The sequence below is a fragment of the Zeugodacus cucurbitae genome, chromosome 5, assembly GCF_028554725.1.
Source record: "Zeugodacus cucurbitae isolate PBARC_wt_2022May chromosome 5, idZeuCucr1.2, whole genome shotgun sequence".
Lineage (NCBI taxonomy): Eukaryota > Metazoa > Arthropoda > Insecta > Diptera > Tephritidae > Zeugodacus > Zeugodacus cucurbitae.
In genome coordinates, this window is record NC_071670.1 from 25,335,663 (window position 1) to 25,363,588 (window position 27,926).

The following is a 27,926-nucleotide window of genomic DNA, read 5'->3' on the forward strand; positions in this document are numbered from 1 at the left end:
TAAAATGGGCGTGGCGACACCTACTTATGGGTCAAAAACAATTTCTCAGGAACTACTCGACTGATTTCAGTGAAATTCGGTATATAATATTTTCTTGACAACACGGATGAAAAATGGACGAAATCGGTTCTCAATTCTGAATTTCAACTGATTCGTTCACTTTATAATATATACATAAGAAACCGATGAAGATAGCGAACTAAAACTTTCTGTATATCATCTGTGGCTTCTCAGTGCCTAAGGGTAATTTTTCATCTAAAATATGGACAAATTTTTCTGATATTTTAATTTAATTCAGAGGGAAATTTTTTCTCCTAATTGTGTGTCTCTATTCTAAAAATTATTAAAAACGGATCAGAGCTTCCCCTTATACCTAAATTGAGCGGGCTTTATTCCGCATATATCGGTTAATATGTGAGATATCTTAGCAAAATTAAGTGTGCATATAGTCTTGGATATAGTGTAACTTGGTGGGGAAAATGAGTGAAATCGGTTTAGGAATTACATCAGCTCTCATGTACCATATACGAATATTTTCGTTATTCTATAGGACTTTATGCCGAATTTATGGGTCAAATTGTGTGTTATCTTAATAAAATTACATCAATAAATTGCGAGAGTATAAAATGTTCGGACGCACCCGAACTTAGCCTTTCCTTACTTGTTAGGATATAAACTTGTTACATTCGAAATTTTTTTTGATGACAGGAGATATTTCATCTTGTCCTCATTCACCACCAGACCGATACGCTTAGCTTCCTTATCTAGTCTGGAAAAGGCAGGACTATTGTGGCGGGTGTTGTTTTCAATGATATCGATATCATCGGATATAGAAGATTGTACCTACTCCATTTAGCTCTGCAGCTCTGTATTATTTTCTCCAATATCAGGTTAAAGAAGTCGCACGATAGTGAGTCACCCTGTTTGAAACCTTGTTTGGTATACAACGGTTCGGAGAGGTACTTCCCGACCCTGAAGGAGCTTTTGTTGTTGCTCAACGTCAGCTTACACAACCATATTAATTTTGCTTTTTGTGCTGTCAAAAGCAGCTTTAAAATCGACGAAAAGGTGATGTATGTCGATCCTCTTTTCACTGCTGTACAAAAACTCACCTTATTATTCACTTTAATTTTTATTAAGAGAAAAAAAGACGCACTTGTTTTCGATCAAATCGTTATGAAAATTTATTGATTTTTATTGTACATGAAGGTTGGGTAATTCCTGAGTCGATTTCACTCATTTTCACCACTAACATACATTATATCCATGATTATATGATGACTTAATTTGGCTAAAATTTTCTCTTATTAATCCATTTATATTATAAAGTGATGTTTGTTTTATGACTTCGTATCACCAACGGTGACGGGAGATCATTTCTCGTGTCCTTTTGTCGAAATTGGTATGCTGAGTCTTGTCTTGTTTTCCTCCGACCATTTTCGGCAAAGATGCATGATGCATGTACCTTATCAGTTCTTCGCTGCTTTGTTGTTCTTCAAGCGGGTAATTGCTATTCGAATTTCTTCATGGTCGGGTAATGGAACATTTCTTCCATTGTCATCGATTGCGGAATAGGATTTGCCATCTCCTGGTGCTGTACTTTCACTGCCATTCACATGTCGGATAAGTATTCCCTCCATAATCCCAGTATGCCCTGGAAATCAGGGAACCTTTTTTTTATATGAGGATACTGCGTTCCTTCATTATGTTGCTTAATTTTTTCATAAAATTTTGTAGCATTAACCATGTCAGCCAGCTTCTCTTTTATATGGCCGCTATAGTAGCATTTAGTTACATGAGGACTTCAACCAGTTGGGCAGTGGCACCTTCCCAATTAAGGGTCCAAACATTCCAGATGCGTGCCCTCAAATCGTGATCCATAAAACGTTTGCAGGGGTCGTAATCAAAAGTGTGGTTTCTTATCCGAGGCTCTGTTTGGTCTTTCTTTGGGGAGGTTTTTTTTATGTGGTGGGTCCCAAACCCTACGCACAACCGCAGAAGCGGGTTTTTGCACGAGAACACTCCACAAATGTTCAATTACATAAAAAATTGTGCTGCGTTTCTACAACTTGGCGACAGTTCCACATACCCACGATAGCACTAATTGGGATTTGTCCTTCGGATTATTGTTCTGGCATGTTTTATATTCCAAATACTCTTTGTTTCAAGCTGCGCCTATGCCTTACGTTTTATTTAATAAATTAAAATGTTTTTAAAGTAAAACCAAAAAAATATGTATATGAAATATACATTTTGAATTTGTCCTCTGAATCGTTTTTACCATTGTCTACATATTTCTACATAATTAAAACAAAACTTGGGAGCACTGAGCAAGCGGCGATAGAATTTTGAATGAAGTAACCGCATACTCTCTTGCTCGAATTCAACAAGATAACTTTGTTGTTGCTTTCACATGGAAAATGTTTGATAAGCGAGCAGAGAAGTGCCAATCGATTACAGCTATAACTACATTTAAAATACAATATGCTAAACATACAAATTCCCAGACCCTTACCTCCGAAGACACCACTCCAGTATCGTGTTTTTAATCTCATTTAATCAAGTATTTACATGTTTTCTAGATAAATATTGGTTCTGTAAAACTGTACGGCAGACCACCGTAATATATGGCTTCCATCCATTTTTCATTCTTTAAAACTTAAAATATAATTAAAGTACCACTAAATTTACAAACTCGCATTGTGTTGGCTGTGTCTAACGCGGACGTTACACAGTAAAGAAATTGCTTTCAAGTTGCCACACACCCACACTTTTTTACTACCACACTCTCATTTTCCGAACTTGAAAGCCATCTTGCTTTCAATTTTTGCGAGCAAGAAGTGTTTCAAGTTGATGATCAAGAAATGATCAGCTGAGTGCAGAGTTCTCCAATTTTCAAATTACAAGTATTAAAATTTGAAAATTAATGACGAATAAAGTTGAAATAAGTGAATTATTCCCTTTTACAAAATTGTACACAAGCAATGCTTTTATGGAACATGAATCTTCCGACGTATCCACAGATTGATTTAAAATTAAATACTTACGAATCCATTTTGGCGATAAATGGAAGCAGTTTCCTTGAAGACGGCATCTCTGTAACAATAATTGAATAACAAGTTGCCTGCAGCTCTGTCACGTCTTTCAATTTATGCCAATTTTGGCAATTAATTCTTGTGATCAACTTGAAAGCAAGTTCTTTCCCGTGTAACGGCAGCGTGAGAAATTTGGTTCTAATTAAGCGTTAATCCGCCGCCACCTGTTAAGGCTATTAGCGTATTGATTTTTAAAAAGTTCTAAGTTGTAAAACATAGCTTCGACAGCTATTGTGAATACAAATAAATAAAGGAATGTGGCCACGGATCGATTAATGTTTGAATATTTCGATAGTAGTTCATAAATTATCGTAGTTTACTCATCATTATCTGAGCTTCGTTTAAGTCTTTGTTTATGTCTTGTATTATAAATATTAGAATGCAAGAAAATAATGTGAAATATAAACAACCGTAACATTAAAGTACGTGAACAAAATATTTTATTTAATTAACGACATTATTTTAAATTAATTCTTAAACAAGTTAATTGCATATATCCCAGCACAGGGTTGAATAAATGTTTGAACGAATGTTTACACAGGTTGTATTAAAAGTAAGATTCTTCCGTGTTCATAAGAAGAGGTACTTGAGATTATTATTGATATTAAAAAGTTAGTGTAATTGTACAAAATTAAAAATTCTGTACTTTATATAGCAGGTACTAAATGTATTAAATAATATAAATTCGTAATTAGGGGTCTATAAGGTTATATAAAAATGTACAAAAAAAAGTATAATTAATAATAATACTAGTAGACAAGAATTTACAAATTCTTCCAAAACTTGGAATTTAGTTTCAATCGGTCAGTTTTTGTCTGCAGTCTGATTTAAGAATTATCCCACAAAATCGAAAAACATACTTGCATCGAAGTTCAAAAAAATGCTTCCTAATGAAAATTAATATTAATTAGTGAATAAAGTTACTAAAAAATGTAAAATATGGATCTAATCATTTTCTTATTCAATGGTTTCGAACTAGCTCATATGACTAATGTTATAGGCAGTCAAAGTTGGGTTTTTTTTTAAATAATACGAAAAGGTAGTTTATATCTATAATTTTGATTTTTAGTAATTGAATTTTATAATTAATCATAATATTTTTCGAAAAGTACATTATCGGCACAAGTATTTCAATTTTGGAGCCTATCTTCGAAAAGTGGAAAACACACTTTTATTATTTATGACTCATTCTAGCTGAAGAAAAAATAATTTTCGTTATCCAATACCCTGCCAAGTGTTATACACAGTAATTAAAGCACCAATAAAAATTTTGTAAGTTGAAGTCGAATCCTAACTTTTCAAAAGCCTACAATAAGTGATAAATTAATGCAATAAAGTGAACACGTGTTATTTGCCACAATATAGAAAATTTATTTAAAGTATTAGTATGTAGTTCAAAATTTGAAAAAAAAAATGTTTGTCTTATTGAATATGTTTAAAATACTCACTTCTTTTTCCATACCATACCAATATTCAATAATACCTGAGTCAGACATGTAGTATGTATTGTAGTATGCTTCAGAAACCATATGTGTATCACCGGTTTTCCGAATTTTGTTTGAAAGCAAATGGTGTTCCGTACTACAATAGAGATCTAGAAACCATTAAATTTTGTGGTGTTGTGAAATGTACTACAATGGATTGCATTGAACACACCGAAAGCTTTAAGCTCTTCTGCCACAATCATATGTTTTCTGACATTTTGACATACAGAAAATAAATTAAATTCAAAATAAATTGAAATCAAAACACAAAATATGAAAAAAATTATGTGAAAAATATGTAATAATATGAAAAATATTTTAAGATTGCTTGAAGTTATAACTAAGTCAGGATCAATTTTCTTGCCTGTTATTCGTAATTATATTTTGCTTGAATTTATTTGTATCAGCTGATGGTTGTAAACATAGTACAATACTACATGTGTGTCACTATGCTGGTGTATGGTTTCTTGAGCTTTTATTGCAGTACATATCGTAGTACAGAAACCATATGTCTGTCTTAGGCATAACGAGAAAAAATACCCTATGTTCAAAATCTGAAATCCACCTAACTCCTTAGGTACATGAATGAAATCGATCAAGATCTTGGTTCACCCTCATATTGGTAATATAATGATTTTTTATTTGACTTTTTCTTTCTCTTATATTATAAATTAAGAAGTAAACAAATACATATGATTATTGTCCATTCAGAATTTCGTCGATTTAAACAAGTAAGGAAAGACTAAGTTCGGGTGCAACCGAACATTTTATACTCACAATTTATTGCTATATTTTTATTAAGATAACACAAAATTTGACCCATATATTCGGCGTAAAGTCCAATAGAAAAACGAAAATCATCATATATTGTATATGGGCTGAGGTAATTCCTGAACCGATTTCAATCATTTTCATCACTGACTTACATTATATCAAAGATTATATGCTCATTTAAATTGGCTAAAATATTTCACATATCTTATAAATAGGTTTATATTTATAAGCTATTAAGCCCATCGTATTTTTGTAAATCATGTAATTAGGTGTATCAGAGCTAGGGCAAGTTATGACCCGATTTAACCATTTCTGTTACAGAGACACACTATTAGAAGAAAAATATTTCCTCTGAAACAAATTAAGATACCGGAGAGATTTACTGGTTGAAAAATTACCCTAAGACATTGAGTGCTTCATATCCGATATCCGGGGCATTAAAAAGTTATAGTCCAATTTCGACAGTATTTGTGTAAACTTTTATTCAGCTATCTTCATTGGTTCCTTATGTATATATTATAAAGTGAAGGAATAAGATGGAATTCAAAATTGAGTTATGTGGGAAGTTGTCGTGGTTGTGAACCGATTTTAATCAAGAAAATATTATACACCGAATTGAAATATGTCGAGTAGTTCATGAGATATGGTTTTTGACCCTTAAGTGGGCGATGTCACGCCCATTTTCCATTTTGTAAAAAAAAACTGGGTGCAGTTAGTTTCTGCAATAAAAATCCTATTTGGGAGCGGGGCAACGCCCACTTCTCCAAAAAAATTACATCCAAATATGGTCCTTACTAGGACAATTCTTTGTACCAAATTTTACTTTTATAACTTTATTTATGGCTTAGTTATGACACTTTTTGTGTTCTCGGTTTTCGCCATTTTGTGGGCGTGGCAGTGGTCCTATTTTGCCCATCTTCGAAAGCAACCCTCTCACAAGTCCCAAGTTTCACATGTACCAAGTTTCGGACTCGTCTCGCCCTGATCATTTTGATATATATAACCCTATATCTAAATCGTTTAGTTTTATGACTTACAAACAACCGTTATGTGAACAAAACTATAATACTCTCTTAACAACTTTTGTTGCGAGGGTATAAAAATATTTAAAGCGTTTAAAAAGAAGTAGGCATAGAGAGATTGGGTTAATATATTGTTATTGCTCGGAATTGGCACTATTCAATATACGAGAATATACGTGTACCTATGTATGTTATATATTTCTAATAATATTTTTAAAATGTATTAGCAATTAATTTCCATGAGCTATGTAAGCCAGCCTCAATAATATTTATATACATATATGAAATGGCGCTTTGTTTTTCCTAATCCAGATATATAATATTAAATTTCACCCCACCTTCAATTAAATATATGTATAATGCATGTATTAGGTATATGGTTAGGGTGCTAATAAAAAAATTTTATTTTTAATTGAATATCCGCTTGTTGAGTTAGGGAACAACTACACTTTACACTGACGGGTACAGAAATGATCTGAAAGGTTAAAATGCTTTAATATTTTTTAGAACATTTTTTATAAAAATAATTAAAAATTAAAATAGATTTTGTTCTTTACACGGTCAATAGAATTGCAAGCCTATTATATATAAATTCCACTATATTATAAATTATTTAATATTTTTCTTTTGAAATAAAAAGACATAAAATGCATTCCATTTTAGCAGTTTTGATATTCTTAGTATTTATATATGTCATGAAATATAGAATTCAATATATATATTATTTTTTGAGTTTATCTATAAATTCTTAACTCGGAGCACAATAATTAATTATTATATTTTTACTAATTTTAATATTGTACTAAAGAAAATATACTTTGTATATATCTAACTCTTGCTACAGCGTGTACCTTTTATAGCTGCACCTCTGTATACTTGTTCACTTGTGGTTTATGGTTATGCCATCCGTTATTTATATGTTATTATTATTATTCTTGCATACATCTGCATGTGTTGGTAAAATTAAACATTTAACTAACTCAGATACATTTTTCATAAGATTGTCCATATTTAAGGTGAGGAGTTCAGTTTGGATTTTAAAAATTTGAATAATTATATTTTGGTTGGTGTTAAAACGTTATAATCACAAAAAAAATATAACAAATTAATATATCTAATGTACTATATCAACATGCGGTAGCATTTAAAGTGGGATAAATTAAACAAATAACGGTATTTTATATATATTATAGCTGTCTCCACCAAGCATTGGAGGGTAGCCAATTGTACAAACTATACCAGTCCTTTAAACCTTACGTTAACATCGCCTTAATTTCAATCAGATTTTACGACTATTCCATATTGGTTTAATATATTTAAGTGCTAAGTTATGAAAAATAATACAAAATGTTTGAAAAGTGGGCGTTGTGAACGTATTTTCTACATAGTTTGGTATAGAAAATAGCGAAACCAAACGGTGAAACGATTTGATTGTAAATATTTGTGGTGATGAATACATGCAAAGAAAGATTTGTTAATGAAGCGAAGCAAGCACTTGACCGTTTGTATAAGTCAATACGATACCAAAAATGTTGGTAGTCAATTTACAAGTTTCAAGACTCCTGGAAATATTTTCGTGTAGTTGATCCTTGCGATTTGTAAATTAAGAATAATGATAAAATACTTAATTCCTTTTGAGTCGCACGCCGATATTATTTTTTTCTTTTGAATATGGTTTGGAAATGTTTGCTATGTATTATATTTAAATTTCTAAGAAGCCCATTTGGCTGGAAGTAAAGACAAGAGATAAGTTTCATAGAACTATTTGGAACAATTATAATTTAAGGGACTCTACGTGTAGAATGGTTTAGCAAAAAATTATTATATTTACATATTCTATTTATATGAAGTATTTAATTATTTCCGTATATTGTTTTAAAATAATAAATAAACAGTTTAATAATTTTTTTCAGGATGGGGGAAAATATTATTTATCCTCATGCTGCCACGTTATTCGCTGCTATTTGCGCAAGTATATTTGCAATTACTGGAATATTTGGTAAGAAAATTAAGGAGCTTTAAGTGCTTATAAATATTTTAAAATGAATTTTTGAATACTATCAGAGTTGAAAAGTAATTTGCAAATGTATGTACAGTCACTTACAAAAATCGCCATATACACACCTTTATTGAGTTTTCATAAACATTTGAGTTGCAATATAAACCTAATGACTAAAGTCATTTGTGTGAGGCTAAACCGTTTTTATGGAAACTGACAGAAAAAGATAAACACGTATGAAAGTGATACAGTGATCCCCACTTAAGTGCCTCGCCATGTCTGCTCTAAGCGCGGTATCGTTGTTTTTCCTCTAAATTTACATATAAATTTCCCCCTTAAGTGCTTTTCCCGTTAAATGAATGTAACATTTAAGTCACAAATAAAAAATTATATATAGGGAGGATATAGGGTTATACATAAAAAAGTGATCAGGGTGACGAGTAGAGTTTAAATCCGTCTGTCCGTGCAAGCGTAACTTGAGTAAAACTTATGATATCCCAATGAAACATCAGGAGTTTCAGGAAACAATTTAGGGCTGGCAAAATATGTATTCCAATAATATCGACTAAAATAGAGCAGGCACCGATTATGTAAGTTTTCAAGTAGTTTTAAGCGAAAACTGGTTTTCATTGTGATTTCGTTTGACAGATTTGGCATAAACGAAAACACAAGTTTTATGATGAAAACCAATTTTTTTATGAAAACATGTTTCAATGACGGTCCGAACATAGTATAAGAAGTAAATGTGATTTTCATTATAAAAGAAAAAACAAAACAGTAGATCGATGAAAAAGTTTGATAATTACGTCGAGACATTTTATTAGGCAACTAGTCGAGTGTAACGAAATGCTGAATTACGAAGTGAGTTCAAAAAGTAACGTGGCTTTTCCAATATGTCCAAAAGTTAATTATTTAAAACTCCATATGCCAAATTTATTTTTATTTTTTATCATGTTTGTACTTTATTTGTCTAATTCTTTATGTCCAATTCTGATAAAAGAAGACGAGTTGAAATTGATATCTGTCTATCCGTCCGTAACTACGGTAAAAATTAAGATATCTGGACGCAACTTGTACAAAAGTTTCTTGGAACTGTGGCAGGGTTGCTTTTGAAAATGGACCCTTGCCACCCCCACAAAATCGAGATAACCGAAAAGTTATAAAGTGCTATAACTAAGCCACAAATAAACCTATGAAAATGAAATTTTGTACAGAGGATAAGAAAAAGGAGGGTCATACTAGAATCTCCGTCACAAATTACATAAGCTATATAAACCGAATTTTCTAGTCACATTTTTTTTTTAGCACACCATCACACACCATGAAAATAGGTAAAATCGGATAAATACCACGTCCACCTCCCATACAAAGGTTATGGGAAAATTACTAAAAGTGCGTTAACTCACTAACGAAAAATATCAGAAGCATAAGCATTAAATTTTAAATTTTACAAAAGAAACTGCAAAAACAGCTGCACTTGGGTTTTTTATAAAAAATGGTCGTGGCGTCGTCCATTTTTAGGTCAAAAACTATATCTTAAGAACTACATGATTAATTTCTTTAAAATGTTACCGATGGAAAGTGGGCGAAATCGGTTAACAACCATAACAACACACTTCCCATAAAACACAATTTTGAAGTCCATCTGACTCGTTCACTTTACCTCAAGAACCAATGAAAATCGCGGAAAAAAACTTTATACAAATACTGCATTTGAGGTATGGCATCACTTATTGAAAAATTGTCGAAATCGGAATATAATTTTTCAAGGCCCCAGAAATTGAACAAGAACTCAATGCCTAAGGTTAATATTTTACCGAAAATATCGATAAATCTTTCAGATAATTTAATGTTCAGACGACATTTTTACTTCTAATACAGTGGAACTTCCTTATAGTGAATTCGCAGGGGACCTGAAAATCGCTTCACTATATGGAGACTTCATTATATAGAAATTCATTTTTTTCTTTTGTAATTTTATTTAAAATAATCAGTAAGTTTGGTTTGAATTACATTCTTCCATTTACATTCTACATTTTTCAAAATCATTTCCTTAAGTATTAGGAAGTATTTCAAACTGATTAGCAATATCTTTTTTCGTACCTTCCCTTCTTTAATTTTGTTAATAATTAATAGCTTTTTTTCAAGTGAAATGGTGCTTCGATGCGTCATTTTTACTTCAATTTCTCAACACAACTGAACTCCTACTACAATGTACATATGTATGTATTTTCATTTTGAGATTCCCCGTATTACATTTCTACATTTCGTTTATTTCTGAGAATACGCAGTTACAAATAATTGAGTGTAACCGAAAACATATTAAAAAAATTCACTATACGGAGACAAAAACGTATGAAGCTTGATTTTCAAGCAGTAAAATTTGTTCATTATATAGAAAACTTCACTATATAGAAATTCATTATAAGGAGACAAAAATGCACCGAAAGTAGAACCAAAAAGCTGTGTCTTCAAAATGACTTCATTATAGGGAGAGCTTCATTGTAGGGAAGTTCACTATAAAGAAGTTCCACTGTAGTTTATCTCTGTACCAAAAATTGTTAAAATCCGGTCATAACTTCCCCCATCTCCCATATATCTAATTATAAGTTTTTCAAAAATCCGGTCATAAAATCCTGCCTATAAATATTTTGCAAAATACAATTCCGATGATGCTACGGATCAAAAAGACAGCGGAGAATTTCACCCATTTGAGCAGTTCAAAATTAAAAGTTTATTTGATTTTCATATCGCTCATTTACTTAAATAGTGTCATAACTCAAAAAACACGATTTCTTAAACTTGTTATGTTGCATTAGTTTTTAACCACAATAACGACACTTCTCAGTTGTGCCAGAATTAGTCATATTTTTTTTAGGAAATAAGGACATATTTTGTGTTACAACACATATTGTGAAAAGCTGAATTTGGTTTTCTTTTCAGAAAGAACGAAACATTTTGTATTACAACGATATTGGTGAAAAAGTAATTAAATTTTTCATATTGCTTTCTTCAGAAAAAACGACACATTTATATATTTTAATTTATTTATATTTTTCACAAATAACGACATAATTCAAAGTGCCCAAGAAAAAGCTTTAGTACACTCTATTTGGTCCATTTATGTTCAACATTGTATTTAATATATTACAGGCCACTAGATTTGAAAACTTAGAAAAAAAGAAAAATTAGAAAACTTTAAATCGCTCTCCTGAAAAATCGACTTTTTTGAGTTGTGACACTATTCAAGTAAATGAAAAGACATTTATTTCTGCAATAAACATATGTTTCATTAAAATATTTGCATAAACAAAAAAAATTCAATCGGCGTTTTTTATTTAATGTCAGTTCCGTTTGTATACCACAGTTTTTCACGTTATGTGGAATCCTATATCTTTTTCCCGGTCCTAAGTCACGGTTAGTCAAATCGGTTCCGCCATTCTTGAGTTATAAATTAGTGTAACTAAAACGATTTTCTTTTATATACATATATGTGTAGATTGATATGTGGTAAATGTTATTTTGACCTTCATTGAATTTTATACGGCCGTTTTCATTTACACGATTGTGGTCGCATGTTAATAAATTTCATTAATTTCAAGCAAATACGAACATTATTTTCAATATATGTTTTACATGAACATGTTAGTTTTAATCTTACACTTTCACGATTTTAATGGACTTCAAGCTAAATTCGCGACTAATACACCGTTTCCATGCATCGTTCTTGAATACGTTATCTAATTCGAATGTAAGTCAAATTATATAACAATTCTAAATTTAATGTCCTAATGTATATTTAACAATATTGTTAAACTTTAAATAATTTGTCTATATTACTTTATTTGTTTGTAATGTATTTTATACCGTATATTTATTTGAATTTATTTATTTTATAAGTTACTCCCATTGTTTTGTTTTGTAGGTAACTTGATTACCATCATTGCATTATTGAAATGTCCCAAAATAAGAGTGCATGCCACCACAGCATTTATTTTGTCTCTCAGCGTTTCTGACCTTTTATTTTGCTCATTCAGCTTGCCATTGACTGCTGTGAGGTTTTACGAAGAAGTAAGTAATTTTAATTTCATTTAATTTTAATTATAATTTACTTAAGTTCGAATCAGAGTATAATGTGTGTTGAAATTTTTCAGCTTCATTATTAGTAATTTTTGGGTTTAATTTACATATGTTTGTTATAAATCGGTATTCATATTTGCACTTTACTTATTGCACTTCTTATTGCAGAAATGGACTTTTGGAGATTCGCTTTGTAAAATATTTCCAGTGATATTTTATGGCAATGTTGCCGTATCACTTTTAAGCATGGTGGGGATCACATTAAATAGGTAACTTTAATGCTACAATTAAAAGCATAGATTAAGTGCAACATTATAAATTTATTTTTTATATCTACATATATTTTCATGTTTTTATTTACGGCTAGGAAATAACCACAAAATTACACATCCTCTGCTATTTAATCGAAAAAGTTCAAATCAGAAGTATAATAGCTTAGGCATCTGTCAGAAAAATAAGAATGGTTAGAGGACTCTTTTCATCATTATTGTTGCTGTTATTGTTACTGTAACAGTTATGTACTGTATCATTGAGATTATCTAACGAAAGTTACAGGAAACGTGTTGTTTCGTGGGGGTCGGCCTAAGAAAAAAGAATTCTAGAGGTTTATGTTTGTTGGTATTGTCATGCAGGGACTCATGGAACTTTAACACCATGGAATGAAATGTTGTTCAATTCTAATGCCCAATGTCAATTGTGTGCTGTCATCAGCGTAACAAGTAATATTAATTCCCGCTGTTGGGTGGGGAGAATGTAAAAGTTAAACCTCCCTACCGCGGTTCAGTCTGTTTAATTTTACTTGATTTAATTTTAATTGTTTAATTTTACTTGATTTTAAGATTTCACCTCGTAAAATTACGGATGCTTGACAACCACTCAGATATCTCAAGGGTCACCAGAATATATATATTATATAATTTCTAGTAATATTGTATGCTTTTTTTTAATTTCACTGTCCAACAGCATTTTTGGAACAGAATAGCGACCCTATAATTCTGAAAAGGTATGTTGAGTAGATCATTTTTGTAAAACAAACTTATGGTCCAGCACGTCTGAGTTTTTTTTACAGTGGGCCAAAGTTTTCATTTTTTGGTCGAAGGGAGCATTATACTATATGAAAAAAATGTTGTAAGTTAATGTCTGAGAGAATTCTTATGGTCAGAGTTGTATTGTGGAATTGTATGAGGATTATTTTTGTGGAAGATCTTAACCCTCTAACTGGTTTCTTTATGGGTCAATTTGACCCTTTTTTCGAGAAAATCAAAAAATATCCTTTAAAAAAGGACATTTAAGGATTAAAATATTCTACGAAAATGTTTGGCGGAAATTTCAGTGGGGGTCACCAAAGACACCATTGTTGTAAATAAAGCTCTTTACGATTGATAAAAAATTATAATTTTGGTTTAATAGTGGTTTATTATAGTATGTACATTTTTTTTTTGCTTCAGCAGTAGTAGGACAATGGATTAAAGATTAAACTAAATATGCTTTCCTGTATTTAGCTTGACGTGAATGTTTCGATGTGTCAAGGTTTCTGTACAAGCCCCATACGTATTCAGCAAGCATTACAGTTTGGGATTTCCCTTTGAATCTTTATTCCAATACCTGATGAAACCTTTCATCGTGTTCATCTGAAACCGATCCAAGGTTTTCTTTAAAAAAAATTAGATGAGAGTGCAGAAAATGCAGCTTTAGTGACATCTTACCGCCAATATTGTTAAAACCGATTAGCATGCTTTCAATATTTTCTGCATAGTTTTGTGCTTTTGAGTTTCCAAGGAATTCTGCATAAAGTCAAATGCTGTCTTTTGCATATCCGACAGATGACCATAAAATTCTTCATCTTGTAATAATTTTCTCATATCGGGTCCAACGAGCATTCCTAGAAAAGGTAGTTTACATTAAATGAAATAAATTATTTCTTAAAACCGTATTTTACCTTCTTTTAATTTTGCTGCAGATAATCTGGGGAAAATTGTTTGAATGCGTTTGAAAGCATATCCTTGTGTATTTAAGCTTTCAATAAAATTTTTCACCACGCCCAACTTAATATGCAGCGGTGGAAGTATGACCTTATCTTTTGGGACAAGAGATTCATGGATTACATTTAAGTCACCAATAATATTTTCTTTACGTTCTTCGAAATATTTAATATAATAATGGTTGCTGGTAGCACGTGAATCCCATTTACAAAGAAAACACATATATTTTGTGTATCCTGTTTGCATTCCAGTCAATATTGCAATCATTTTGAAGTCTGCGCATACTTCCCATTTATATTTATAGTATTCAATTTTATTTAAGAGATTTGAAATATTTGCGTATGTTTCCTCCTTTTTTGTGGAATACGTAACCGGTATTGATGGATGCTGATTTCCATTGTGCAGTAAAACTTAGTACCGCCTTTGTACCAGGTCAAAAGACCACTTTCGCAAGTAGTACATACAGTTTTTGGTATCCAAGCTTCACATAAAAATCGTATTCCAAAGAAAAGAAAATATGGTTCTTCAACCATTGTAGGGAATATCTTTCTTCTGCTTTGAAGGTGCGTGAAATGTCCACAAATAAAACAAAACCAATCTCTTAATTTGCAAACAGAATCCGCCATGCTTATTTAAGCTTTAATTGTTCTTTTTTTATATTAATTTTAGTAAAAATCACTCCCGATATGTACTGCTTAGTAAGTCAATTATGCTTAATTTTATCACACCCGATTTGTAAGTCACAGCTGACTAGACGCGAGAACTCAGTGTTTGGCCCGGCCGAACTTGACGATGTTTTCACCTACTTTGTATATGTTGGCGTGTAATTTTGCCAATTAATCGTAAAGAGCTTTATTTACAACGATGGTGTCTTTGGTGACCCCCACTGAAATTTTCCGCCAAACATTTTCGTAGAATATTTTAATCCTTAAATGTCCTTTTTTAAAGGATATTTTTTGATTTTCTCAAAAAAAGGGTCAAATTGACCCATAAAGAAACTAGTTAGAGGGTTAAGATCTTCCACAAAAATAATCCTCATACAATTCCACAATACAACTCTGGCCATAAGAATTCTCTCAGACATTAACTTACAACATTTTTTTCATATAGTATAATGCTCCCTTCGACCAAAAAATGAATACTTTGACCCACTGTAAAAAAAAACTCAGACGTGCTGGACCATAAGTTTGTTCTATAAAAATGATCTACTCAACATACCCTTTCAGAATTATAGGGTCGCTATTCTGTTCCATTCAAAAAGTCTTCATTTATTGGACAGTGTTTTTAACAAGACCAGTGTTACTATGTTGGTCCTCTGACAGGTTGGTTTTAATAAGGCTCTGAGTTATCAGGTCGTTTATAGATATAAGTGGTCGAAGGCGGTGCTCTGCTCATTACTTAATTCAGGTGTTATGCCAGTCTCAGATGGTGCAGTCAAGTGTCTCTAGGAAAAGGAGAGTTATCGGACAATAAGAATTCCCTAAGTTGGTCGGCTACCCTGTATTTTGGTAAAAGTGGTCAGATTGCGGACTTTGATAAGTTTTCACCGCATAGCAGCGCACCTGTGTATCCGCCATGAACGTGGTTGTCGCAGTTTTAAGTTGGCAACATATGTATGTATGTATATGTATGATATCCTTTGCTGTATTGCACTTAACGGAGTAGATACTTAAATTGACCATTATAGTGCAGACACATCTAAAATATGACTAATAAGATACAAAAACGAATTTTGCTCTAACCGTCACCAAGCGAACATGCGTCGTTGTCTCCTCTTGTTTAGTGTGGGTTGTCACATATGAAGCTATGGGATGTTGTCGTAGCAGGCAAGAAAATACACCTTGACTAATCTGGTGTGGGTTGAGCCTTAGCGATCCAAACTGGGTTAGATCATAAAAAGGGCCCTTGGCTTGGAATTGATATCATTCTCTGCCATGAAAATGTATGTAAATTTTAGAACGTAACAACTTTTTAACAACAACAATTCAATACAGTCACCACAATAATTCACATTAATTACAATATACATATCTAAATTTACATTTCAGATACATACTGATCGCCTTCCATTCTATATACGTACAAATATATAAACGAAAATATATACTCCTCCAACTTCTTTTTATCTGGTCAACTTCATTTTTATTGCTCGTAAGTAAACATTTATTTTTTATTTATATTACTTCAGTTATATGTTGTTATCCCTTTGACTGCACTTATATATATATATATATGATTATATATATATGATTTGCTTAGCCAAAATAAACTAATCGCGATAAACATAGATTTATATAGCCAGCATAACCGCTGTCATTTTATTCGCTGGACTATCGAACACTTTCACAGCTGGAGCACTTTCGTTCATTCGAAAAACATGTCCTAGCTAAGCGCAGCCGCTGTCTTGTTATTCGCTGAACTATGTCAATGTCGTCGTATAAATCGTACAGCCCATCATTCCAGCGTCTGCGATATTCGCCGTTGCCAATGTTCAGAGGACCATAAATCTTCCTCAATATCTTTCTCTTGAATACCCCAAGTGTCGTCTCATCAGACGTTGTCATCATCCAGGCTTCTGCGCCATACATCAGGACGGGAATAATGAGCGACTTGTAGAGTTTGATCTTGGTTCGTCGAGAGGGGACTTTACTTTTCAATTGTCTACTCAGTTCAAAGTAGCACCTGTTGGCAAGATTGATTCTGCGTTGGATTTTGAGGCTGGCATTGTTGGTGTTGTTAACGCTGGTTCCCAAGTAACGAATATATCTACGACTTTAAAGTTATGACTGTAAACAGTGACATGGGAGCCTAGACGCGAGTGCGCTGACTGTTTGTTTGAGATATTTCGTCTTGTCCTCATTCACCACCAAACCCATACGTTTCGCTTCCTTATCCAGTCTGGAAAAAGCAGAACTAACGGCGCGGGTGTTGTTTCCAATGATATCGATATCATCGGCGTACGCCAGTAGCTGTACACTTCTCTATTTAGCTCTGCAGCTCGTATTACTCTCACGAGAGTGAGTCACCCTGTCTGAAACCTCGTTTGGTATCGAACGGCTCGGAGAGGTCCTTCCTGATCCCGACGGAGCTTTTGGTGTGGTTCAACGTCAGCTTACACAACCATATTCATTTTGCGGGGATACCAAATTCAGACATAGGGGCATAAAGGCAGCTCCTTTTTGTGCTGTCAAAAGCAGCTTTAAAATCGACGAAAAGGTGGTGTATGTCGATCCTCTTTTCACGGCTGTACAAAAACTCACTTTATTATTCACTTTAATTTTTATTAAAAGGAAAAAAAAACGCACTTGTTTTCGAACTAATCGTTACAAATATTTATTGATTTTTATAGTTCATGAAGGTTGGGTAATTCCTGAACCGATTTCACTAATTTTCACCACCAACATACATTATATCCAATATTACAAACGGTGGCGTGAGATCCTTTCTCGTTTTCTATTGTTGAAATTTGTATGCTGAGTGGTGTCATCGTGTTTTGATGTGTGTTAACTTGTAGGATTCTATGGCGTGTTGAGGTAGATGTATCAGTGTTGTGCTTTGGTTATGTTGTGATTGGTGTGTTTTCGTGTGCTGAAGTGATATTAATGTGTTTTTACGTTGCGACTCATTTAGCCAACGGATCTTCTCCAGGATTTGGCTCATGGTATATATCTGGTCAGTTGTGGATTATCCAGGTCTATGCCACACTGATAAGGTCTAATCAGTTCACACAATAAGCTCGACAAGACCTTATATGCAATATTGAGGAGACTTATACCACGGTAATTGGCGCAGATTGTGCAGAGCACACTGAGATTCCAATCTTCGGGTTTCTCAATCATGCGGGTAATTGCTATTCGAATTTTTTCTTGGAGGGGTAATGGAGGGGTAAATTTTTTCTATTCCATCGTCATCGATTGGGGAATCGGGTTCGCCATTTCCTGGTGTTGTACTTTCACTGCCATTCAGCAGGTCGGAGAAGTGATCCCTACATAATCCCAGTATGCTCTGGACATCAGTTACCAGATTACCTCCTCGGTCCCTACATGATATTGCTCTGGTCTTGAAACCCTCTGTAAATTGTCTCATCTTTTCATAAAATTTTCGAGCATTATCCTCTTTCTTTTTACGTCTGCAAATGCGTCTCACTTCCCTCTTCAGCTCTCGATATCTATCCCACCTCCAACGTGTTGTGGTCGATCGCAACGTTGCGAGATAGGCAGTCTGTTTTCTCGACAATTCCCATCGTACCAACTGGATTTTTGGAGTAGCCGTAGACCAATTGTTTCGGCTGCAGCGGTATGCAATGAGTTTAAGATGTCGTTCCACATCTCCCTTATATCGAGATGCTGATGAGTGCTCTCAGAGAGCAGGAGTGCAAGTCGAGTAGAAAATTACTTGGCTGTCTGTTGCGATTGCAGCTTTTCGACGTCGAACCTTCCTTGTGTTTGTTGGCGGGCGTTCTTTGCTGAACAGGGACAAGTGCGTTTCTTCGCTGCTACCAGATAATGGTCCGAGTCAATATTTGGTCCTCGGAGCGTACGCACGTCTAAATCAAAGGAGACATGTCTTCCGTCTTTCACAACATGATCGATTTGATTAAGCGTGTTTCGACAGCCACGTTGCTTGATGAATTTTCTTGTGGTAGAATCTGGTACTACGGACAACTATATTTTTTTTTACCCCAGTGAAGTCGATCAGCCTCAAGCTGTTTGGCGATGTTTCGTCATGGAGTCTGAATTTTCCGACGGTTGTGCCAAAGACACCTTATCTACCCACCCTGGCGATAAAATCGCCAAGCATGATTTTGACATCGTGGTGGGGGCAGCGCTCATAGGTGCGTTCTAGGCGCTCATAGAAAGCATCTTTGGTCACATCGTCCTTCTCTTCCTTCGGGACGTGGGCGCAAATAAGCGATATGTTCAAGAACCTCGCTTTGATGCGGATTATGGCAAGACGTTCATCCATCGGGGTGAATGCCCGGACTCGGCGACGGAGTCTCTCTCCCACCACAAATCCAACACGAAATTTGCGCTCCTTTATATGGCCACTGTAGTAGATGTTACAAGGACCCACCTTCTTCCGCCCTTGTCCCGTCCATCGCACTTCTTGGGTGGCGATGATGTCAGCCTTTAGTTGTATGAGGACATCAACCAGCTGGTCAGAGGTACCTTCCCAATTACGGGTCCGGACATTCCAGGTGCATGCCCTCAAATCGTGATCCTTAATTTGCAGGACTAGGACTATTCAGTTACTAAAATTTGAGGAAAGAGTTATTGTTGTCGATCTCAGTTTAATACCATTTACATAAGACATGTTAATGCTCCAAATAAAATAAAGTGCAATGCGCAAGCATAAAAATAATTATTAAAAGCTAAATGTTAAAGAAATTCATTTACTGCTACAGTTGTCTTGCTAAGTCTGAAGGCCTCTTACGCTTCAGTCGGTTTTCTCGTTCAGCAGTACCGATGAGTCTGGATGCCTCTTCATTTACATGCTGTGTAAGCCTCATTTCGTGAGTCTTTCCAAGTTTGGTTATTCCGTTTACTCCTGAATTCACACCAAGATCACGGTAAACAGCTTGTTTTCGATTGAAAGCGTGGATCTCCTACCGACTAGATATTATAGTAAAACTTAGCAAATTGTATATCAAGCTCACACCTTTTTTCCTTGACATGATTTTTCCAGCGAAGTTTAGCATCTAGGGGGATTCCTAGGTACTTATCATTATTGTGATCTGGTATAGGAGTACCATTTATATAAATGGGATGGTATGATGTTTTTTTTAAGTAAAGTCTACGAGCATTGATTTGGAATCGTTGAATTTAATGCGCCACTTGGAAGCCCATTCAGTAATTGCATTGACAACTGTTTGCACTCGAAGGGTAGATATCGAGGTTGACTCTCCTGCTGCAGGGCTGTGTCGCTGTCACATAACTTGAGTCAGTGGGGATCAGAGAGCACCTTCGGGTATGTTCGAGTCTGTTTAATCACACTAGCTTAAATTCGGTACGAGTGTGTCGTAACACTCTTCAAACACGTGTTCGATCGAGTTTGGAACCCGCAGCGAAAATAACGCAAACGAACAATCACGACGCTCCTATATTCGAGTTCAAGCATCAAACTCGGATTTTGTGTATATTATATTTTCGGGTGTGTCGTACACGTCTTGATTGTGATTAACACACTCGAGTGGCATTCGAAGACCAAAGAATAATATATAAACATACGTACACACATATGTACGTATGTAGGCGTCGGGATGACGCGTTCTGTCTTAGCTTCGTTTGTTGAATAAATGCGAATATTAGACGTAACTAGTACATTTTAAAAAAGAATAATTCAATCTAAGAATATAATACACTCAAAACTTATTTCATTTATTAATTAACAAATCATATTTTTGCACTTAAATATTTTGATTTTGTTTAAATCATAGATTTCAAGAAAAAATAATAAATAATAGAAATAAATAAAATAAAAAGTAAACAAAACATACAAAACCACTAATCGTTAATAATCAATACGCAATAATAGCATGACTGCCGATTACACACATATTGTCAAATTTTGTGCACACTCGTATGTAACTCGATCACGTTGAATACGATCGGGTTTATAGTTCCAGCTCGTTCATAAACGAATGTCAACTCGGCACTCTGTTAAAACAAACATATGTATATGCTTGTAGTTCGAGTGTCGCGAAAGGCTCGTTCGTTTGAACTCGTCTCCTAGCGGTCAATATGTGTATTCATACTTAAAAGTTTGATCAAACAAAATCGGACTGGACATTCGAGTGTGCATGAAAATGATGTACCCGTTGCAGCTCTCTGGTGTGGATATCACTTGTTTAAAGCAAGTAAAGCATTGGCCCAACACGCTTCCCTGGGGAACACCCGTTTCTATCGGTAAAGTATCTATCTTTTAGGTAGGAAGCAATTATTTCGTAATATTGTTTGGGTAACATGTATTTCAGTTTCAGCAGTAGACCCGAATGCCAAACTCTATCAAAAGCCTGAGACACGTCTAAGAGGGCCGCCGAACAAACGTTCTTTTTATCCATAGCATTTTCAACGAAATTAACGATTCGGTGCACCTGGTCAATTTTTGAATGGTGATCACGAAAGCCGAACTGATGTACTGGTATAAGGTGTTTTCGATCCATTATTGATTTGAGCGTCTTTATGAGAACATTTTCGAAGACTTTCGATAGAGCTGGCAGCAGCGATATTGGCCTATAAGATGTGACATCATGTAGTGGTTTACCCGGCTTAGTTATCATAATAACTTCAGATACTTTCCAAAGCGATGGAACGTATCTTAAGTATAATGCAATGTTTAAAATTTTTTTTATACAATTCTTTGGTAGATTGCGTAATATTTCTCCGGTTATTAAATCAAAGCCAGAAGCTTTTTTGAGCCTTGCGTTCCTGATAAGACTTAATTTCTTTACTCGTAACTGAGGAAATGCTGACGTGTGGATCCAACCAACTATTTCACAGTTTAGCTCATGTCCATCGTTAGGTGTAAATGTGTTTCTCAAATGATTTGCAAATACTACAGCTTTTTGTTCATTCGTTTTGACCCATTCAGTTTCGTTTAATTTTATTTGTGCGACATGTTTTATTTGTTTATTAATATTCCTTGCAGCTTTCCAGAGCGAATAATCGGTAGTTTTATCATCAGTGAGGTTTGGACAAATACGTTTTGAAGGAATAGTTTTTAAAATGCCTAACTTTTGTTCTTAGTTCCGCTGTACATCTATTAAGCTCTGTTTTGATATCAGCCGACCTAGTTTGGTGTCATCTTCGTCGAAGTTTGCGTTTTTTATGGATACCATCTAAGATGTATTTTGGGAATTTGTTTCCACTTAGATTCACGCGAATATTCGGTGTACTGTTCCACGCAGCATTTTGAATTACTTTTGTGAAAGATTCAACTTCACAATCTAATACTATGTTTACATATAACGAGATTATCTCCATTTACGAGCTTAACTCGATAATCTGTAATTAAGAAACGAGATTTCCCATACAAAATTCCTCTTTGGATAATCCGAGATTATAAAATTATCTCGTTTTATACAACTAGATTTTCGGTGTTATCCCTATGTTTATCGAGAAAAGGAGAAATGTCAAATGAAAATGTAAACAACAATGGCCGACAGCGAGAGAAATATGTGTAATACAACAACAAATGCAACACATTTGACAATTGATAATCTCATTTGGCTATATTTGAACGGTTAGATTATTGAACGAGCTTAGAACGAGATTATTTTCATATGTAAACATACTATAAGTCAGCATCTGTCGATATGCGCTTTAGCTTAAAATCGACTTTATTCAGTATAGTCTTAAATTTATACCAATTAATATGTTTATTAGATAAAGAACACGTGCCGGACGAAATTACTGGGTTTTCACATAAAATTACTAACACTGGTGAATGATCAGAGCTTAAATCTGAGCTATCTTCAATACGTAAATTGATTTTCGATACTTTGTTGATAACAAAAAAGTCAAGAAGATCTGGTAATTTCCTACTATCTGCATCCAATAACTTGTATAGCTTTCAGAAGCTCTCCACCTGTGGTTGGTTCTTCGAAATGTTTAATAATACTTTTGATTAAAACCGCGCTTCCTCCAAGTGTTGAGTTTGCTGGGTGCGGAGTGTGGTATAAGTCATAATTCTTGAATTTTAAAAATGAATGGTTCGTAAAATGTGTTTCGGACAACAAACATAGATTAGAATAACTTCCAATTCATTTTTACTTTTGGAGAGACCAATGGCGTTCCTTAGCATTATTTTCAAAGAGTTACTGTTCATCAATAAATTGTATATGGTATTCAAGAGCGCTGAGCCGCTGATTTATGGACTTAAATAATTTTTCTTGTTCGTTTAGTTTATCCAGAATTTGGGATAACGGACTACTTTTTTAACTGTATTTGTCTGACTTGTTTAGCCATTTGCGCAAATGTAAGCTTTGAAGTTGATGGGAGAGGTCTTATTTCCTTCCTTCCTTTGTCAGTTGTAAGATGTTTGCCTCCACATTTCACACATCTCGATGGCTTACCGCAGAAGTTTTTGTATTTCCAAAAGCTTAACAGTTTTTGCACTGAGGGCTTAAATTAGAGGCTTTGATAGGCTCAACCTTGACAACAGTATTAAGAATGTTTTTGATCTGATAAACTTTCTTTATGTCCTCGGTAGCATCGAATACTACTAAAAACATATCTAGCGGTTCTTTAGTCTTCCACTAAAGTTTGTTGATTGCATTTAAAACATTAAGCATTTAACATTTAAGGTCGTTTAAGATGGATTGAGTATCACATGAGTGGTGTAAATTTTGTATCATTACCTTTACTGGCCTGTTATATTTGCTCTAGTAGCTAAACCAAGGTATATTTTCGTTTGACAAGAATTTTGTTGTTGTACGATAGTCAGTAGCATCAAATGTATTTAGTTTGTAGGCACCGTTATTCAAAAGCTTCAATAAATTTGTTTTTTGTTAGAGCGGTAACATCCGAATGTAATTTATTGAAATTTTTAGCATCGTTTATTATAAATGGTGGTGGTCGGTGAGTTTTGGTATTATTATTTTCTTTATTTTTTATTTTCCAAGGGCTATTAATTGTTGGGGAACTATCAGCTTTACGTTTTTTTGAAGAGTGCTTCTTTTGAGTATAGACTCAGTTTTTTTAGCTAGTTCATCTTCATCCGTTTCGTATACTTCATCAACACTTACATTTGATGGTTTTGGTGCTGTACTAGTAGGCTTGCTTTTACTGGCTTTCAGTTCGTCATTTTCTTTTTTGAGTGCTATATTATCTTTGTGTAATTGATTACACAAAATCAAGCTCTACAAGTCGCTTATCATTCCCGTCCTGCTTTACGGTGCAGAAGCTTGGACGATGTCAACATCAGATGAGACGACACTAGGAGTTTTCGAGAGGAAAATTTTGCGCAAGATTTATGGTCCTCAGAACATTGGCAACGGCGAATACCGCAGACGATGGAACGTAAGCTGTACGAGTTATACGACGACATTGACATAGTTCAGCGAATAAAAAGACAGCGGCTACGCTGGCTAGGTCATGTTGTCCGAATGGACGAAAACACTCCAGCCCTGAAAGTGTTCGATGCAGTACCCGCCGGAGGAAGCCGAGGAAGGGGAAGGCCTCCACTCCGTTGGAGGGACCAGGTGGAGAGCGACCTGGTTACACTTGGGATCTCCAACTGGCGCCGAACTGCGAAGGAGAGAGACAGGTGGCGCACTATCGTCGATTCGGCTATAACCGGCTAAACGGTTGCAACGCCAATCACATACATACAATTGATTACACATCGCTTCTAAATTTTTATGCTTTTCATGTACAAGAGAGTTAGCCTTTTGCAACTCTTTAATTGTATTTACTCTAAACGAGCTTAGACTGTTTCTCATGTTGAGGTTCAGCCATTTTTTGTTTTTAGCGTCTTCCCTACTGGGTGTTAGCAACCTGTCGTTTGGTCGGTAATGCAGTTGGCAATAAAACTTTTTCTTCTGTATTTATTCAACCTGTATGGCAGCTTTGAACACGGCTGGTAATTGTAAGAAGAGAACAGCTGATTGTACATATAATCATTTGCTTACGCACGTGTGTAGTACGGCTGTTCCCATTCACAATAACGCTTTGTGTTGTTTCTTTTTCTTCCTTCTCCTTTTTTCTACAAATTGTTTTTATAAATTTCCGGTTCACTAACAAATCGTTTAAGCAATTTTATTTTATTTTTTATAAGATTCCGCAAACCACAAAAGTGAAAACACTTTCAATCCGCGCAAGGCTCTGTGTCTTTCTTTCATGCACAAAAAATTCGGTTTCGCATTCAGTTTAAGAAAGTAATTTAGACTTTTCCACGGCACCGAAAAATTGCACTTGCGTTCACTTGAACTGTTCACATTGTTATTAAGATAACACACAATTTGACCCATATTTTCGGCATAAAGTCCGCTAGAATAACGAAAATCATCATATATAGTGTATGAAAGCTGAGGTAATTCCTGAACCGATGTCACTCTTTTTCATCACCAAGGTACACTATATCAACGACTATACGCTCACTTAATTTTCTAAGATATCTCACATATTAACCGATATATGCGGAATAGAGCCCACCGTATTTTTGAAAAACCTATAATTAGGTATATGGGAGCTAGGGGAAGTTTTGACCCGGTTTTAATAATTTTTGGAACAGAGACACACTATTAGAAGTAAATAATTTCTCCTTAATTAAATAAAATATCTGAGAGATTTAATGAAATGTTCGATATCCGAGGACCTGAAAAGTTGTGCTCCGATTTCGACAAATTTTCACGATTGAAGCCGCACAAGATATATAGTATTCGTGTAAAGTTTTATTCCGCTATCTTCATTGGTTCCTTATGTATACAGTCAGCGTCATAAGTCTACAAGCAGCTAACATAAAAATGTTTATTCGACAATATTTTTTAAAATTAAGAATTTATTGAATTCAATTTTTATTATTCTTATACAAGGTTAAAATTTAAATGTTGACGCCAAATTTGGTAGCACGTGTTCGCCAAATATGTGAGATAACGGCACAATTATTTTTCAATGTAAAAATAAAGGTAAAAGACAAAAGTCTACAAGCACTATAGATATAATGGGTTTACGTTGTAATATCTAAATTTTTTATGAAATTTAGTAACGACTGTCGGATATCCGCGGTGATTTAGAACTTCTACCAAGCGGTTTTTCATTGAACCTTATAGCTTGCTCAGGAGACGTGAGTTGTTATTTCTGTCCACTCTTTAAGTATCACATTTTTGAGCTGTTGTGTACTCGATATTGTGTGTTTTCGTATTTTTACATGACATTGTTATTGCTGTTAATGCTGGCTCCCAGATAAAAAAAATTACGAAAGTTACAAGTTCAAAAGTTATTTTCTCCAGCATCAGGTTAAAGAAGTCCCACGATAGTGAGTGACCTTGTCTGAAACCTCGTTTGGTATCGAACGGCTCGGAGAGGTCCTTCCCGATCCTGACGGAGCTTTTGGTGTTGCTCAACGTCAGCTTACACAACCGTATTAGTTTTGCGGGGATACCAAATTCAGACATCGCGGCATAAAGGCAACTCCTTTTTCGTGCTGTCGAAAGCAGCTTTAAAATCGACAAAGAGATGGTGTGTGTCGATTCAAGGGTCTTATCCAAGATTTGGCGCATGGTGAATATTTGGTCTGTTGTTCATTTGCCAGGTCTAAAGCCACACTAATAAGGCACAATCAGTTCGTTGACGTTGGGCTTTAGTCTTTCACACAGTACGATCGATAGAACCTTATAGGCGATGTTAAGGAGGCTTATCCCACGGTATTTGGCGCATATTGTAGGGTCTCCCTTTTTGTGGATTGGGCAGACTACACTGAGAATCCAATCGCCGGGGAATCAGGCTCGCCATCACCTGGTGTTATACTTTTACTGCCATTCAGTAGGATAAGTGTTCCCTCCACAAATTCAGTGTACTCTGGGCATCAACCACTAGATCACCTCTGGGGGTCCTACAGGAGTGTGCTCCGGTCTTGAAACCTTCTGTTAGTCGCCGGATCTTTTCGTAGAATTTCGTAGCATTAGTCCTGTCGGCCAGCTTGTCAAGCCGGTCTTGAAACCTTCTGTTAGTCGCCGGATCTTTTCGTAGGATTTCGTTGTATTACCCCTGTCGGCCAGCTTGTCAAGCTCTTCATACTCACGCATTTCGGCCTCTTTCTATTTTTTGTCAACAAATGCGTCTCACTTCCTCTTCAGTTCTCGGTAACTTTCCCATCCCGCTCGTGTTGCGGTCGATCGCAACAGCAACATTGCGAGGTAGGCATTCTGCTTTCTCTCCACTGCGAAAGGACAATCCTCATTATAGAAGTTGTTGTTTTTTACTTTTTCGAAAGCCAATGGTTTCGGTTGCCTCTGTACCCAACGAGCTTGATATGCCGTCCCACAGTTCCCTTATACCGAGTTGCGGATGAGTGCTCTCAGAGAGTCCAATCGGATAGAAAATCGTTCGGCTGTCGGTTGTGATTGCAGCTTCTCGATGTCGAACCTCGCTTTGCTGCACAGAGGCGAGTGCGTATCTTAGCTGCTACAAGATAGTGGTCCGAGTCGATGTTGGGACCACGGAGCGTACGCACATCCTACTGTTGTGTCAAAGACACCTTCTTTACCCACCCTAGCGATAAAATCGCCAAGCACGATTTTGACATCGTGGCGGGGGCAGCGATCATAGAAAGTATTTTTGGTCACATCGTCCTTTTCTTCCGTTGGGGCGTGGACGCAATTAAGCGATATGTTGAAGAACCTCGCTTTTATGCGGATTGTGGCTAGCCGTTCATCCCCCCGGGTGAATGCCAGGACTCGACGACGGAGTCTCTCTCCCACCACAAATCCAACACCAAATTTGCGCTCCTTTATATGAGATGTAGTTGCACAAGAACCCACCTTCGTCCGT

At 35.0% G+C, this 27,926-nt stretch overlaps 1 protein-coding gene across 4 annotated transcripts in view; it reads left to right on the top strand.

Moving 5' to 3' along the window:
* The first annotated feature begins 3,356 nt into the window (after positions 1-3,356).
* Tre1 (protein trapped in endoderm-1) overlaps positions 3,357-27,926 on the top strand; it is a 38,110-nt gene continuing 13,540 nt past the window's right edge. The window contains exons 1-5 of one of the 4 annotated variants that reach the window (XM_011195915.3): positions 3,357-3,517; positions 8,289-8,374; positions 12,300-12,445; positions 12,623-12,723; positions 16,485-16,587. In XM_011195915.3, coding sequence (XP_011194217.1) covers positions 8,290-8,374; positions 12,300-12,445; positions 12,623-12,723; positions 16,485-16,587 — 435 coding nt within the window. In that variant the 5' untranslated portion in view covers positions 3,357-3,517; position 8,289. Of the gene's footprint in view, positions 3,518-3,603; positions 3,678-7,505; positions 7,549-8,288; positions 8,375-12,299; positions 12,446-12,622; positions 12,724-16,484; positions 16,588-27,926 lie in introns of those variants that run through there. The other 3 variants (XM_011195914.3, XM_054232638.1, XM_054232639.1) reach the window with 3 other exon arrangements.